The sequence below is a fragment of the Apteryx mantelli genome, chromosome 3, assembly GCF_036417845.1.
Source record: "Apteryx mantelli isolate bAptMan1 chromosome 3, bAptMan1.hap1, whole genome shotgun sequence".
Taxonomy (NCBI): Eukaryota; Metazoa; Chordata; class Aves; order Apterygiformes; family Apterygidae; genus Apteryx; species Apteryx mantelli.
The window spans coordinates 84,126,722-84,144,444 of NC_089980.1; the positions used below are offsets into that span (position 1 = coordinate 84,126,722).

The 17,723-nt window shown below is 38.0% G+C and overlaps 1 protein-coding gene across 1 annotated transcript; it reads left to right on the forward strand.

Annotated features, from left to right (window-relative positions):
* The first annotated feature begins 2,508 nt into the window (after positions 1-2,508).
* On the forward strand, positions 2,509-14,482 carry GPRC6A (G protein-coupled receptor class C group 6 member A). The gene is made up of 6 exons (XM_013958968.1): positions 2,509-2,702; positions 4,292-4,595; positions 6,411-7,238; positions 10,070-10,282; positions 12,073-12,196; positions 13,362-14,482. The coding sequence occupies exons 1-6, from the start codon at positions 2,509-2,511 to the stop codon at positions 14,480-14,482; spliced, it is 2,784 nt and encodes a 927-aa protein (XP_013814422.1).
* The last annotated feature ends 3,241 nt before the right edge of the window (positions 14,483-17,723 follow it).

A 17,723-nucleotide genomic window follows, 5' to 3' on the forward strand; every position in this document is an offset into this window, starting at 1 on the left:
CAACTTCCACTTTCCAAAGTGACCAAATTAGGATTTGGGTTTCTGGATAAAACCCTCTTCTATAGATATTAATGGCTTTTTAGGTACTGGCCAGAATAGATTTTCTTACCTGCTTCTAATCATAAACTATAACAAACTTCAAGCCTGGAATTATCAGTACTGTATTTCAATTGATTCCTTAATGTGATTAATGTGTACTTAATGTTATGTCCTTAAAAGTTACATTTTATACTAGAGGCATAATACTGACTATTTCTTGTGACCTGCTTAAGGAAATAACCAGCTTATGCTTTAACCCCATAAGACATCATTTTTTGGCAGGAGGTTTAGAAGAAGTTACATACAAAAGTCAGGGAAAAGAAAACTCCAGAGTAGGTGGAGCCAGGCTTTAGGGTGTACTTCTTGGGCAGAAAGGAATGGGAACCTGCCTGGAAAGGGCTGGCTAAGTTTCAGGAGATATGTGAGAAATGTGATCTAGTTGGGATTTCCCAACACAGATTCAGGGTTGGTTGTTCTCACTTTCTGCATCCTCCTTCAAGAGTTGGTGACTGCACTGTAATCCAGGAAACACCAGACATGATATATTACAGGCTGTATAAACTGAAAATAGTTCTGCTTTGCACCAGGCAAATGAAGGTGAACCATAACATCACCATATCAAATATTTATGATTAAACAGGATTAAAGGTTGCAATTGCCATGTAAGCATACCTATGCAAAATATTTTGCTAGTACAGCTCATAATTCAGGGTCAGAGTCTGATTACACTTATGCTGGTATAAATCAAGAGGAATATCTTTGAAATAAGTGGAATTTTTACAAATCAATGTAAAAGCAATATAAATTGATATCATAATCTGCCCATAAATGCATGTCATTAGATTCATTAAAGAAAATGTAGGCAGCTTTTTACTATATGGTCTGAACTGACAGCAAGGGTATCACATGGAAAGAAAGAAGGCAGATGAAAGACAGGCAAGCTGTTATACTATAACAAAGAGGCTGAATGGTAACTTTACTGGGGATTAACGTGTATTTGCAATACCTCTGTTGCAAAAAAATACTCTAAGTGTGAAGAGCCTAGTGAGAAAAAAAGCAAAATGCATTAATTCAGATCAGTTATATAGTATGCATCATGTTTATCAGAAAGAATATGTAACGCACGTACCATTTTTCTTTTATTGCTTGCAAGAAAATGATGCTTAAGTCAAAACTTCTGCAATGCAAAACCCAGCTTTCCTGTAATACAATCAGCTCTATGACTGACCCCATTCTTTTCGGAGTGTTTTGGCACTCTACCAAAGGAAGCAAAGTATGAAGAAGTTATTATAAGAAAATAGAGAAATAAGTTTCCCAATGTCAAGAAAAAACAGGTATTTTTTTAAAATCTTTGTCTCTTATGTCAATTGGTATAGTTTAGTAGCATCAATTACTTTTGTGTCCTAAAGAGATGTACTCACTTTGGTGTCTATGCTTGGAGTTTATGAAAACTGATAACCCAGCCTCTGCTTCTCTGTTTTCCTCAGTTCCCTACTGCCATGGCATCAGATTTTACAAACGAGATTCCTGCGAATCTGAGGGAAATGATGGTACTGAGAATAGCTGCTTCTTGATCCTTCCAAAGCACAGAATCTGCCACACATGTGGTGGTGTCCTTGGTCAAAGGGGGGTTGGACTAGATGATCTCCAGAGGTCCCTTCCAACCTCAACCATTCTGTGATTCTGTAAAGGGGGAAGAGAGTGTACTCCACATTTTCAAAAAATTAGGCTCTATGTTATAATTTCCCACTGTTTGTTGTCTTTTGGATTAGCAAGCAGCAAACAAAGCCTGGCTTGTAGTACAGAACCTGATCCTAAACCCACTGAAGTTAGTAAGAGTTGTGGATGCACCAAAACCATGAAGATTAGATTATCCAAACCATTTTTTAACACAAAGATTTAAAAAATTATAAGAAAAAGATTGAGAGAAATGCAACCTTTTGACAGCTTTTTTTTAGATCAGAGTCTGATCAAAAGCCCACTGTAGTGAAAAGGTCTCTTTTTGATATTTTTTGGACCATACCTTCAAAATATGGTTGCGGTAATGTTACTAGCATGTTACATGATCACTTCTTCTCACACTGCACTCATCTGGAAGGTGTTCAGGACAAGCCCAAATTTATACCAAAATATTTGCCATGTGTTTTATATAAAGTATAATAATCTTTGAACACAGCAGAACAGATTTTATGTCCAACATTTCCTTTTAAACTCATTTATCTCTTTCCCGCCCTCTTCTCTCTCACACACCCCTACACTCACACATTTTATGTGACAGCATTGCTTTAGTAGTATCAATGAAGCAGCCTAAGCCAGCTGAGCAAATATGAGTAACTTGTGAAGTGTGACTAACTTTGAGTGCAGCCTTTTTCCTTTGCTGCTGTTTATAGATGAAATAGGAACAGTGTTGTTGGCACTGCGGTGAACTTAATTGACTTAAAGTTGGTAGCGAGCAAGTGAAATAGAAACATGGCATTAGTTAGCTTTTTGATTCCCTGCATTGCGATCAGCACTGATATTGCCTACTCTTGCCAGAATACTGATGACTTTGTGGGCGCCAGTTCTCCAGGAGACATTGTTATTGGAGGCTTGTTTGCAGTTCATAATGAAATGCTGCATCCAGAAGAACATCCCATCAAGCCAGTAATTCAGAACTGTGCTAGGTGAGTAATACTGTAAACTACATATATACCAAAGAAGGCAACACTGACATTGGTCATGTACATTTCATATTAATAGCAACAAAAATCTGTTTTGGTTACTCCTCTTACTCCTTAAAATATCTGGGACATCAAATAAATTGTGCATAACATAGCACAGAATGCATGCAGCAGAAATTACCGTGGCTGTCTGAGGAAGGAAATGAGTTTTTGATCCCTATCTCAATCTTCATAAATAATCATATAACCTTAGAGGTTTGGGCTGAACAACCCTTTTAATTTAATTTTCATGTAAATGCTAATTTACTGCTATTTGTCTGAAGTACTCTGCTGTGCAGTTGTTCATTATTTGTGATGAAGTTGCACCTAGATGATCTGGACGCAGACAGAGCTCTACCGCTCTGTTTTATCTAAGTCCTTATGACTCTCACCTCACAGGACAAAGCAGTTGAAATCTATGATAGTACCTTGCTGACTAGATTGTAATTATTATCCAAATAATAATAGTGGAATTACATTATATAGATTGTGCAAACACCATGTTGTGTACACATTCAGGTTTAGACTATGCATCAAAATATTTATTTGGTTGACTCTAAATCCTACTGTACTTTAAACATTTGTTTTATGGAAATAATGCAAAGGAAATGTGGTGAAGAACTTTATTTTAAATATTTCTAATATTTAATTAATATTCCTAAATTAGAAATTCCAAATATACATTGTCTTTAATTTTAATACAGGTACAAATCATAAAGTTTCATTTGAATTTTAGATCCAACTTAATCCTACCTGTGAATTTAATGATCAATTAGACATGCAGATATCAACCTGGATTTATTTCAAAATGATGACAAAATTGGTCATTTTGTAAGCCTTCCATTGTTTTTATATAAAGTCATAAATTGTCTCAGATCCATTTGAAATTTAATTTGGCTTGCAAGATTTGAAAGCTTTAGAGAACCTAGCCTGAGAGGATTGTTGGTGGTATTGCAGATATTTTGTATAACTGTAGTTCTGATAAGGAACATATTATAATATTCACTGATGATAAGGGGAATAGCTCTATTAACTTCATTAGATTTAAAGAGGATTTTAGAAAACTCCATGCAACCACTAGAAAACCTCAGCCTCTGAAATATTTAGTTCTATTCAGAAATACTTAGTCCTTTCTTTTCTTTGCTTCAGGTCTTTGGTGAAAGTAAATACATCCAAAAAAAAAAAAAAAAAGATTACTGGACTAGGTGGAGTAAATTAGAATAGCCCTACTGATTTTGACAGCTACTTCCTGAAGATATAACTTGCAAATTTTCATTTACCATGCAAATTTGGATTTTAGTGCCTGTTTTTTTTCAGAACAGCAATTTTTATTTAGGTAAATTTAAAGTTTTGTGTTGATTTGCAGATAAGAGCAAAATACATGACTTCTAATTTTTAGTACATAAAAACCCAAGTAAATCACACCAAATATATTATTCATCATTTCTTTCCAGTAGTTGTCAAATTCTAAAGGATATGCTCAAAACAGACTTTGCTTCAGCCTTGTTCCCAAAGATGCTTATCTAAAATAAAACTTCTGTGTTTCCTGACAGCTTTGAAATTCAAGTTTTTCTTCAGACACTTGCAATGATACATGCTATTGAAATGATCAACAATTCAACATTGTTATCTGGAGTTACTCTGGGCTATGAAATCTATGATACTTGTGCAGAAGTTACAAGAGCCATGGCATCTGCTCTGAGGTTCCTGTCTAAATTCAATTCTTCTAAGGATATTGTAGAATTCAAGTGTAACTATTCAGACTACATACCAAGAATTAAGGCAGTCATTGGAGCCAGCTACTCTGAGGTGTCAATGGCAGTTTCAAGGCTATTGGCTTTGCAACTAATCCCACAGGTAGGTTTGAGGGAATGATTTTGTTTTGAACAGAGGTTATGGTTAGAAGATGTGGCTCTGATCACAGGGATTGCAAGTCACATGTTTATTACACGGCAGGATTTGACTCAAGCTAAGGACATCAGGAGGCGTGAGATTGATTGAAGTGCTTGATTCGCTTGCCTAAACAAAGGCATTTAGTGCTCTTTTATATGCCCTAGGTACATGTCTCTATGTGCTATTCCAGGATGATGCTGGTCTCTTGTAGGTCCTGTAGCATGTTTGCTAAACCCATGTTGATGTGTCAGTTACTTTAAAGTACCTCCGATGCTACTCAATGTCTTTGTTCAGGCAGCTGAATTACAGTCACCGTGTCTAATTTGGCCTGTGGTGATAATGAATGTATTATATGATAATACTCTATCTCAAGCTGAAAGAAACTCAAAATCTAATTTGGCCAGAAATTTGGAAATTCTCTCCTGCCTGAGAGAGATTGGATTTGGGAGTCCAGGTCTGTTCTAACTATGCACAGGAAGTGAGAAATATTGCTCTAAAAGACAATTTTACTCCTGTTATTCTTCATGTAGCTGTAGAAGAGGAGGAATACAGATCTGGATCCACACCGTCCCAAAATATTCTTCCCTATTTCTGACCTGTCTCTTAACACAGGAAATAATGCTAGCGAGCACAGTCCCATGCTTGCACTTAGGCTGGGGTTTACATTGCTGCTGTGGATTGCACAACTCTTGTGGAAGAGCTGGGTTTATAATGGGCCAGGACATGCTACTGAGAAGTAAAATCACTTCCACACTATTTTGTGTTGCACATCCTGGTGGCAATTTGGCATAAACTACCTTTACTGTGAAGTAGCAGCATAGTAACCAAGCGTGCAAAAGACCTAAGATAACTGAATCTACTCCTCTGCAGTGGTAGGAATTATGACCTCCAGCTCCACCATAAGAGCTATAGTAGGTTTTAAATTAAAATGTCACACTTGAACTCAATCAAAAGGCAGGTGAGGAAAGAAATCTGCATTGTGACATGGGGATGGAAACGGTGACCTAGTAGATTTCTCTCTTCAATAGCATCTGTAATCTTCTGACAACATTAAGACTTGGTATCCCCTTGAGATAAGTGCCTCTCATTTTGGAAAGCTTCAAAAAGAGCATAGACAAGGGTTAAAAACTAAACAGATTTAAATGTCACTTTTCCATTTATGTTTCCCTAGCTACATTCACAGGAAAAAGATAGCAAATGTTTTATATAAAAGATTATTATAGTATTCTGTAGTATTGGTTACTGTTTTCTCTGGGAGATTCTTCCAAGAGACTATGATACTTTTAAAACATAGCAATTGAAGTTTGGAGAGAAAATGTATATGTGGATGAACCACATTAGCATACTCAGTGATAGAAAAATACTGCGAAATATAAAGTTACCAATCATTTGAATAATAACTCAAACAATATTTGAATGTTTCTAATGATTTGAATATGGTTTTGAATAGCAGGTTGATGATATCTGAACAGGTTAAAACAAAATTCTTATACCGGCATAACTGTCATACCCCTTTTGAAAGACTGTGTACTCAGCCTTCACCAAAGTAACTAAGTGCAAGAGGACAAAAATGGTGGCTACCAAGAAAAAGTACTGGGATTGTATCTTCATCCTAATAGCTGGGGTGAGGAAACCCACCCCTTTGGCTGCACCTGCTTCATGCCCAGTCACGGAAGAAGGTGCCCTGGGTCATACTGAGTGACAGAGCAAAAGTGACTGGTGATCTTGGTCTCCTTTGGAGCAGACCCCTTCCATAACTGAATTGTTCTCTCTTCCTAGGTCAGTCCTGCATCATCTGCTGAAATCCTCAGTGACAAAATCCGGTTTCCTTCCTTTTTAAGGACTATCCCCAGTGATTTCTATCAGACAAGAGCAATGGCCCGCTTAATCTGTGAGTCTGAGTGGAATTGGATTGGAGTGATAGCCACTGATGATGACAATGGGCGTTTTGCTCTGGAGAGCTTTGGGGTCCAGGCCATGGCAAACAACGTTTGCATAGCTTTTAAAGAAATGCTGCCTGCCTATCTCTCTGACAACACTTTTAACACCAAAGTTGATCAAGCAATTGAGAAGATTGTCAAGGAAACCAGAGTAAATGTTATTGTTGTCTTTATGAGACAATTCCATGTGCTCAAACTATTTAACAAGGCAATTGAGAAGAATGTAAATAAAATTTGGATTGCAAGTGATAACTGGTCAGCTGCAGTCAAAATCAGTACAATTCCCAGTATCAAACAGCTGGGAACTGTTGTGGGGTTTGGATTTAAAAGTGGAAACATATCTACATTTCATGACTTTCTGAGAACCCTTCACGAAAAACCCACTGAAAACAACAAGTTTTTACATGAATATATTACGCTTTTGTCAGTTTGTGCACACTTGGAGTACCATGATTTTCAAATGTGCATTTCAAACCAATCCCAAGAGAATCTGACACAAAATGCTGAGAATAAACATCAAATCTGGAGAGACGATTTTTTGATTGCCAACACTGAACCAGGATTTATCTATAGTACTATACTTGCAGTCCATGCCATTGCTCATGCCATTAAGGGGCAATGCAAAGACAGAAACTGCAAGGATCCTTCTGCTTTCACTCCCTGGGAGGTATGAAGTTAGTTCTTTCAGGTCTCATTCTCTCTGCATAACTTTTGTTTCCTTTTCCCTCCCACATTCTTGGATTTACTACCTTGGTCCTGTTATTGAATGACATTTTTTTTATTTCTGTTCCTGCCTTTCTTCATCGCTGCATAAGCCAATTGAAACACCACAGACTATGCGCCAGAGCAGAAACACCTCACTGCTGCAGTGTTAAGAACCAGGCTCAAGTTTTGTCTCCTTTTTTTTGGCCCACATAGACACAGAAGGTCTTGGTGCTAAGCCCCAGCTGTGTCCAGTGGTACAGAGAACTATCTGATAATGAACAAATTCACACCCATCATCTCCTCCTGCATGGATACAATAGCAATGGCTGTAAACACATGACTCCAGGGTGCAGAAGAGATATTTAGCTGCTGGGCTTCATTAGCTATGCTAACACCTGCTTCCACCACCTTCACAGAGGACAGCAGAGTGGGCATCAGCTTGGATGAAGTCAGTGTATAGGCTTCTTGCTGGAACATCTTACTAGCTAGTCACGTGGGAGAGATAAACACTGTATGGTCAATCTATCTTAAGATACTGATGATAGACTACTAATGGTTGGTCCTGTTGCTATAAACCTGTGTAATAGTCGGCAATGAGTGCTTTTGGGAGCTGTGAATGTTACAGGAGAAGAGAGTTCACCAAAGTGTTTCAATTTCCCTCTCCCTCCCTAGCTGTTGTCTCCATTTTGTCTGAATTCACGTTATCTTCCTCTATAAAGAACCTTCACTTGAAAGTGAAATGCAACAGACTATTCTTCTGCAGTATATGTGTCTTGATTTAAACTGAAACTGGTAGGAAAATTAGACATACATCTTTAAGATGGGTGAGGTACTTGCCTAAAACACATCTGTAATCAAATGGTACTGGGTGGGAAAAGAACAGGAAAAATCAGACAAGTAAACCTGACCTGACCTTTTACCCAAGAACCTGCTCAGGAGTATTCACTTTTACACACTTTTACTCAGAGGATTAAACAAAAGTTCATTTAAAAGTCAAACAAACACTGAAGCACTCTGACTTACTCTGACCTCTTATCCTAGGTCAGAGCAGGTCAAACCAAGATAGGGGATTTTGAAAAAAACAGTAACAATCAACCTTTTACATAAATTTGTAAAGGCAGATAGGACAAATTCAGGACTGCTCAACAGTGGATGCAACTTTATGGAGCTGCATTTACATCATGACTGAATTTAACCCCAAACCACCAAAATTAAGAGGCCTGTTAAGAGGCTAAGAACTCACGAAGAAAACCAAAAGAGATAATTAACTCCCCTGGTGCTGTTTTTGTTATACATTTCCTCTACACCGAACCTAAGCCCTCTAGAAGTGGGTGTATACAAAGTTTAGGTTGAAACTAATCCATATCACACATCTCCATATACTGAGAAATCAGTCATTGGTGTTACAGCCTTTGCAAAAACACTCATCGACTTAGCCATAATGTTGCTAATTATTAGCGCTTTCTGTCTGAAGCTCAAGATATATACAAAAAACACTGTTGTTTCTATATTTTTAGATAAATTGGAAAAGTGGGGTGGAGAAAGATTAAACAACTTGCCTGGGGATATAGAATAAAAAGCTTCCTCTTCAGTCCCATAAGACTACAGTACATTTATCTTGGATGAAATACCAGATAGAAGCATACTTTGGGTCTTCATAAACTGGTAGAGATGCAGCAAGAGTATATGAACTCTCAAAATAATGACACCTCTTCTCAGTTATATATGCCAGACCCTTTTAAGATGACATTCTTGACAACATCTTTAAATGCTACAAGTCTCAAACAGGATCTATGTAAGAGTGAGCTTTTCAAATGAAGCAGTTAATTTCAGCCATTCATCAAAACCGTGGTTTGTTTCATGTTAATTAACCCCTATTGCCTAAAATTGTTATGCCTGCAAAGAGAAAAAGCTGCTGCTCCAATTAAGAACCAGTATGGCTAATTGTCCTCTTATGGTCTCCCCATGAGTTGGGAGTGAGTTATATGTGCCTTAACCTGTCCTTTTCTAGGTTCACATGGAACTTCTTGATCTGGCTGTTTGTGATGAGGGAGAGAGAAATTTCACCCTATTAAAAAGAACAGAATGGATTTAACATTAAGTTAGACAGCTATCTTATTAAAGCACCTTTGTTTTTGATATTTCCTATGTTCTATCAAATACAACCCTGCTATCTATTGCCATTGTGATGTATGCTGTTTCATCTGAGTGAATCGGCATTTATTTTTTATTTAATAATTCTGAGTCTCACCTTGCAATCCACAGCATCAGCTGCAGTAGAGTCACAGCTGAAAATAATGTTAAAGTAGATATTTCCAGACACCCTAGAGGAGCTTGGTCTGGAAGCGAATGTTGCTCAGATCTACTCCGGGCATAATAAAATAACAGCAGTAGCATCGTTCATGGTAATTCTTTACAAGAAGGGGACTTCTGAAAGGCCTACTTTGTTTCTGGTAAACAAAACCTTTTCTTCCCCATCATTGTAACAAAATTTCCCAGGCTGGAAAAAAATACTAACATGAGTATTTGTATACATTACATAGAGTTAAGAAGTGATCATTTTTGAGTAATAGATTTTTATGACCAACAGGATTACCTGAATAATGTAATTCTGTGTAGGAAGTCAGACTAAACAATTATAAAGATCTCTTTTAATTTTAAGATTTTTGTACTCCTAAAAAGCAGAATTTCTCCCTTTTTTAACTTCATATCATTGTACAGATGTTAGACTATTGATTTTATCACACTGAAATGATACTGATGTATAGCATTGTTTCTTATATCTATGTTCAGCTCCTTGAAGAACTTAAAAAAGTTACAGTCCTTGATGATGACAAAGAAATCAGGTTTGACTCCAAAGGAGATATGAACACTAATTATGATGTACTTCTTTGGAAAGAAATTGATGGCCACATGGAAATCACCACAATGGCAGAATACAACACAGAGACAGGTCATTTTGTCTTTGAGGATGAGGAGAAAAGAAAGGAATTTCTGGACTTAAAGGTAACCTTTAATTTTTTGGCATAACGTGTGAAATTTGCTTCATATATTTTTTCTCCATCTGGGATTCTCAATTGAAGTATGTGTCAGTTAGAAATCTCTTATGTACTTTCATGCTCTCCTTTTAGTGATGAATCCTCCCTGGCTGTATTCTACTGCCTTGCACATTCAGCAAGTTCTTCAACCTGTAAGCAGCCTCAATGCTTTCAGATTGAATTATAGGTTCAGAATGCTCTATGAGGTTTCCTAAGATGAACAAATCAGAAGCTATGTCTGTCCTAAGGATGCTATTCCAGGATCTTGAAAAGTATTTTAAAATAGAAAATGTCTATGTATAAGTGTCCTCTTTCTTATGCAACATGGCCATTTATTTTGCACATAAAGACTCATATCTGGTCACTTTACTGCAAAAAAGAAAAAAATGGAGGGGGGAGGTGTTTGTTGCTTATTTACTCCTGTTAGCCCTGGGGTCAGCACAACTACAAGCTCGTGAGGCATGTGGAGCCCTGGAGCCCTAGCACTGGTGTAGACAGGACTCGTGGGTAGTCCCAGTCAGTTCCAGCTGGATAATCCATCGTCTGTGCACTGCCGATGGTGCTGGTTCACCCCGCAGCTGTGACTGACCGTGGTCCTGTGCTGCCAATTATTCATCACTAATGGGAAAAGGAAGGCTAACCTGCTGTTTAGCTGAATGCTAGTCTCAGGGTGTAGACTCAGCTAGTAGAAAAGGCTGAGGACAGGAGCAGACCTGGAATATTTTCCCTCTTTGTGGCACTGCACAGGATGGTGAGAAAGTATCTCCATCTGCTTGTGGGCTACATCCTGGAGAGAGAGGAAATAGCAGTGTCCCTCAGGACTGTTTCTCCATGTTACAGAAAGTGCCTTTGGAACAAGGACCTGAACTCAGATCTTGAGAAAGGGCTCTAATCACTATGCCTCATAATGGTGCTTCCTTTTGGACCATGACTCCTGAAATCATATTGGTACAAATATACCCAAAGGAAAGATGGAAAGTCCCTCATTTACAGAGACTGATAGCTTGGCAGTCAAGACAGTCCTCCAGGAGATGCAGCTCAGATTTCCTCTGAGACCCCCCACACCTCCCTAACAAATGCTTTTACCACTGCATTAAAACTGGTGGGGAGCTCAGCCTTGCTGGCATGGCAGTTGTTTTGTGAGATTGCCAGGCAGAGAAAACCTCTCAGGAGACCTGGGCAGAGCAACTGGTTTCCATATCCTGGCAGGACTCAGACGTGTACTGCTGAGTGTGAGGAGTTTCAGAGCCGCAATAGGAAGCACCTGCAGAGCTGAGGTGTCTCCCCTGGGGTTAAGAGCAACCAAGCAGGATTTCAAGATCTCAGCTGTGAAACTGGTCACTTAAATTCCACCCAAGTCCCATGTCAGATGCTTCTGTGCTTTTTTTGTATCTGATCCTCACAGTCTAAAGTCCAGTTTCAAAGCTGAATAAGACACTTAAATCGGGATCTTAAAAGTATAGACAATTCCACTGATTGCCATTTTGGGCCAAAAATTAAAACTGATGGCTGCAAAATTATCAGGTAGATAGTTCCCCTTCCTTTCGTTTGCTGACTGTGCGGAAAAAAATACAAGAAACACAGAGCCTACAATGCCTTTTTTCAGCATCATTTGCAAATTCCCTTAAAACACCTGTAAGTTACAAAAAGAGAATGCAAGTCATAGAATTAATGGAGGCTTATTTTAAAAGAGATTTGTTCTTAGTAATTAGCTGTGCTTTAGTTGATTTTTTTTTTTTTGTTCTCTGCACACTGCAGAAGGTTCAGTCAACATGTTCCCAGCATTGCAGACCAGGACAGATGAAAAAGGTTACAGAAAGTCCACACACATGCTGCTATGAGTGTGTTTACTGCCCGGAAAACCATTACAGCAATCAAACAGGTAAAGAATTATGATCTAAATAAAAGTTTATTTAGAGATCAATAGAATTGTTTTGTTTGTGTATAATGTAACTTGGCAACCTTGGGTATAACTTCAGAATGAGATTAAAATATTTGTTTATGCCCAGTTTTCCAAATATTAAGGGAAAGAACAGCATTCAGTATATAAAACTTGGTTTAAATGCTTTTTAGAAGACCAAACTTAAAGCAATTAGATTTTCCAATTGACTAGCATTATCCTTTGTCTGAAGGAAGAGGCTGTCTGATTTATTCATGAGACTGTTTCTCACTAAAAGATAGCCTTGTTTTGTGTCTTATTGCAGTACACCCAGTTCAGTGGAAGTACAAGGGTTATTTATTTTGCCTATCATCGTATTTTTGGTCTTTACTAGGAGTACTATGACGTTTGATATGACTGTACAGTAATACTTTCTAGAAACAAATCTGATGTGTATGTTACCACTGGTTCACTTATAGTTTGAATAATGTTTTTAAAAGGGGAAAGTTAACTATGGAAAAGAGAGATGTAATTAAGAAATCTGTGGTACAATGTCCTTTGAATATCCTGATAGTGAGCAGAAAGAAATTAAATTTTATCCTTTTAATGCAAATACTTGCAAAATTTCTCCGTATCAGAGAATAGGAAATTTACAGCAAAATTAGCCTTTGAAAGCATAATCTAGACCAATGATTATTCTCTATTGTATTCCAAAAGCTGTCTGTAAGGAGAAAGCTATTGGTTCCTATAGCAGTAGGTGAACGAAAGAAACATTGTTCCAATGATTTCATTTCCAGTAATTATTCAAGTTTCAGTTAAAGTAAACCTGTGCAGAGCTCTGACCAGGTTATGCATCCCCTGTCAGAGATGGTCAAGACAGTTTTGGGACTCTGGCCATTTTCCCTGTCTCCTTCCTGTCCCTGGAGGCACCCAGTGCCTCCTCGCAAGTGGCAGATGGTCATCTTTGCCACCGTCCACTGCCTCCTGCCACTGCCACCACAGACCTGCAGCTCCTCCACCTGGACAGCAACAGCAATAGTCAGGAGTGATCAGACATATATATTTTCTTTTAGCATCCCACATTCCTGCTGTATCTCAAGCCTTGATAATCCACTTTGTAGTTTATTTACTTCGGTTTTCTAAGTTATCTTTGCTTTTCCGTTTTCAGATATAGATTACTGCTACCAATGCACCAACAAAACTTACTGGGCTCCCATGAACAGTACTACGTGCTACAAAAAGACAATCCATTTCCTCAACTGGACTGACTGGTTTGCTATTTTTCTACTCCTCCTCTCTGCTTTTGGGATTGTGTTGATTTTGGCAATTAGTGTAATATTTACTAAAAACTTGAATACACCAGTTGTAAAGGCATCTGGAGGTTTAACTGTCTGCTATATTATTCTCTTCAGCCACTTCTTAATTTTTTTAAGCACTTCCTTTTTCATGGGTGAACCCACAGAATTCAAATGTAAAACTAGGCAAGCTCTCTTTGGCGTAAGTTTTGCACTCTGCGTTTCATGTATTTTAATAAAGTCACTAAAAATTTTAGTAGCCTTCAGCTTTGATCCCAAGCTACAGAATTTCCTGAAATGTGTATATAAACCTATTCCCATTGTGGTCACCTGCACTGGAATTCAAGTTATCATTTGCACGTTCTGGCTAATATTTAGGACCCCTTTTGTGAACCAAAATTTCTCAATTCCAAGAGCAATAATTCTGGAATGTAATGAAGGTTCTATTGTGGCTTTCGGGATTATGTTAGGCTATATAGCTGCTCTCGCTTTCATTTGCTTTATATTTGCCTTTAAAGGTAGGAAGTTACCTGAGAACTACAATGAAGCTAAATTCATAACCTTTGGCATGCTAATTTACTTTATAGCATGGATTGTATTTATCCCTGTCTATGCAACCACATTTGGCAAATACCTTCCAGCAGTTGAAATCATTGTTGTTTTAATATCCAATTATGGAATTCTCTGTTGTACTTTTCTTCCTAAGTGCTATATCATAATTTATAAGCAAGAAACAAACACAAAATCTGCCTTTCTCAAAATGATTTACACATACTCTTCCAAGAGTGCAAGCAGTGTTGCTGTTAGTCAGATTTCTTTGGATTCAAAGTCTTCCAGCTCCCGAGCTACCATCTCAGACTCATGTAAATTTGAGAAAACCTCGGCAAACGGAAACTGCCATTTTCAAGTGCCTGGGCAGAGACTAATAATAGGGAAAGTTCTTCCTAAAAGTACAGCAAGGATGCTGTCCAGGAAAAGACTGTCCAGCATATGACCGGGTAGCGTTAAAATGACCAAAGATAAACGAGGCACTTGAGTGAGCCATTTCTCTTTTAGGTCTCTTTCCTTTTGATTTCCCCAAAGAGAGTAGGCCACAGGAAATGCCATCTCCAGTGATACTTAAAAAGTTATTCATTACTAAATTTGAAAGGATTTCCTTGGTCACAGAGTCCAGCCTCTGCTCTTGCAGGCACCACGTAATCCAGTCCCACTCAGCAGTCCCTTTTGTTCTCCATCCTAACACAGGTTGTCTGCTCATGTAAACCTACTGGAGCCTCTCCCAAAACCTCACATCTCTGAGTGAGGTAGAAGCGTTAGAAGAGCTAGCAGCATTCTTCTTATTCCTCACAGATATGAAGGCACAAATTGTTTATACCCTCTTGTTCTTGTATCTTTGGTGCCTGGTTGTTTAAGGAGCTCATCTTTTTGCCTGAATATATTTTATCAAGGAAACAGAACCCTCTCTTAGCTTTTGTTTGCTAAGCTAAACAAGCCCAGTCTTTGAGTCTCCACTTTTAAGATAGGCTTTCCACTCTCCCGATCATCCAAAAGTAAACCTTTTCTGCGCATGGTACAGGTGAATCCTTTGTGTTTTTTTTCAATACATGCACCCAGAATTGTACACCCTATTCCAGATGAGTGCCACAGCAACATTTAAAGTTCCCTCTATTTACCAGGTTGATAATGAATGAAAGAGACAGGTCTATATAAAAACTGAAGGGTTTCTCTGGGGCTCTGTGATTATAGGTACTTTCATTTCCCTTTTTTCCCATATTTGTAGGTAATTGCATCTCACACACCTCCTCTGATGCATGAGGAGAGAGGACCCACCATGTTTGTCCTGAGGTGTCTATTTAGTTCAAGGAAGGAAGCAAGCAATCTCTGCCACACTGTGTAATGTAAAAAATGTTAAACCCTAACCAATTCTTTTCATTAGTATAAATAAGGTAACCACTGAGATCAGCATGAATACATCCAGGGAATTTTAGTTTTTTTGTTACCTGTTTAAAAAAAAAATCTGATTTTCAACAAAAAATGACAATGCATCATTCCAATACATAGCAATTGCACAACTAGTAACTGATATTAGCTATACCGCATGAGTGTGTGCTTGTAGCTCTGTACGTATAGGTATGCAGCACCTTCTGTACTAGCAGCAGAGCGTGTGTTCAGAGAAGGAGGGATTCTTCTGTCAGGACAACTACACCACTTCTCTCCATCAGTGGCAAAGGCTTTCTTCTCCTGGAAAGGCCACAGCTGCCCTGGGGGTTCTGCCTCCCCAGCTGGGCTAGATGGGAACAGTTTTTTCAAAACCCTGAACAGCAGCACCATGCCACCAGAGCTCTGATATGTAGGCCCAGTCCAGCACTGTGAAGAATACTTTTCTGTCTTCATAAAGCCAATAGCCGGGAACATAGAAACTGTGCACTGCTATTTTAACTTCTGTGCCATGTTAATGTGAAAAAATACTAATTTCTTAAATTTTGCCTCTGCTTCTGTTTGAATCTAGAATAATTTGATGTTGTGGCAGATAAAAATCAAGTTCAGTAATTGCAACATTACACAAACATATTGTATTACTGTTATGTACAATATATCTATTTTTCTGTCATTTCTATTTATATGTTTTCACCCATATCTATATGACTTTTCTGCTCAAATTTTAGTAAAAATAGCTATAGATTGCATTTCAATGATGGACACAAGCAATGAAATTACTTTGACATATAGACGTATATATATAACATGTATCTGTGAAGGCAAGTTTTTAAAGTAATTTGAATGGTAAGGGTACAATTTACATACAGATTTGTGTAATTATTTAATTTCTATAGCTGATGAGAGGAATGAAGATTTATGCACCAAATGCTGTTCATGTATCCGTTGTTACAAGTACTGTTCTGAATATGAACTAGTATGTATTGTAAGGTTAAAATTCCTGCAATTTGTCTGCCAGTGCAGCAAAAAAAAATCTCCCTAAAAGAGAAAAAACAATGCTTACATTGTACAATGACTTTCAGCACTAAGCTGGTTAGCAAAATTAATTTGTCTAGAATGTTGTATCTGTATTTGTTGTTTTCAAATTGTTAAGTATACTGTGTCTTCAACAAAAAAGGAAAGGGGATGATTAAAGTAATGTTGTTAGGTAAAATTGAGTTTGTTTACTTAATTTCCTTATCTCTCCCTATGAAATTTGATTTAGCCTTGAATAACAGCAATACATGTACCTGTGCAGTGTTTCCACCCAGTAGATGTCTGTGCTTCTTACAAGGAAACGTCCTTTAGATTGAAAGCCAAGTACGATAGGCAATCATTGATCTATAGGTCAATGAGAAAAGTATCTTGAGGAACAGGAGTGATGACAGCAATATGAAGGTATACAGATAAAGGTGATCTTTGAGGAAAGACATCACATATGGCTGAATTTCAAGGGGAGAACATGAATGAGCAGGCATGAAAGAAAAAAACAAACAAACAAAAAAAAACAAGAGAAGTTTTTTTTCTGATTGATCTAATTTTAAACACATCCCATGTCTCATTCCTGCCAGGAACCTCTTTGCTACATGTAAACAGCTCGTCCACTTTGGCGGTGCCACTGAGCACCCTCTATCAATGACTCCTGTATGCTGTGTCTGCCTCTCTAGCTACTCAGGTCTTCTGTGTAAAGCAAAGTCAATGGAGTAGCTGAGAGGACCTGACACTTTTGGAGAAAGAGGACACTATACCAAGCTGTATTAAATATTCCTCTAAATGCCCTGTCTGCAAGAAGCCAGTGATCTGCTTTCTTACTGTGAAGAGAGCGTGACATCAGTTGTCACAATGCTCACAGATACATATGCCCATCTTGACGTTTTCTATCTCTATCCCCAAATATGGTCCTGTCCACAGAGAAGTCAAGCATGAAAATTCCATTTTTTGAGGTCAATGGGAGGCTGTTCCAAATACAAAGCTATTTAATCTTTTGGGATTTTATTTCATTCATTGTAGTAATACCAAATGACTGCAATTGAAGGTGATAGCAAACAGTATACAATATCTCTAGAAAGAATGAAAACTGTGAAGGCCACCAGGTTTTTTAAGTCATCTCTTCCAGGGCATAATGATGGTTCCTCAAGATTCAGGAGCTTTAACTGCTCAGACCTCTTTCATCCACCCATAAGCTTCTGAGCAGTTTTCTACTCTGCAGTTCTTGCAGTGCTGGGGACTATTTATCTGAGCTCTAGGCTTCTTCCCTG

Coding starts and splice junctions, on each gene's coding strand:
- GPRC6A (XM_013958968.1), top strand. CDS start 2,509: ATGGCATTAGTTAGCTTTTTGATTCCCTGCATTGCGATCAGCACTGAT. Junction 7,239..10,069: donor CTGCTTTCACTCCCTGGGAG/GTATGAAGTTAG, acceptor ATCTATGTTCAG/CTCCTTGAAGAACTTAAAAA. Junction 10,283..12,072: donor AGGAATTTCTGGACTTAAAG/GTAACCTTTAAT, acceptor TGCACACTGCAG/AAGGTTCAGTCAACATGTTC.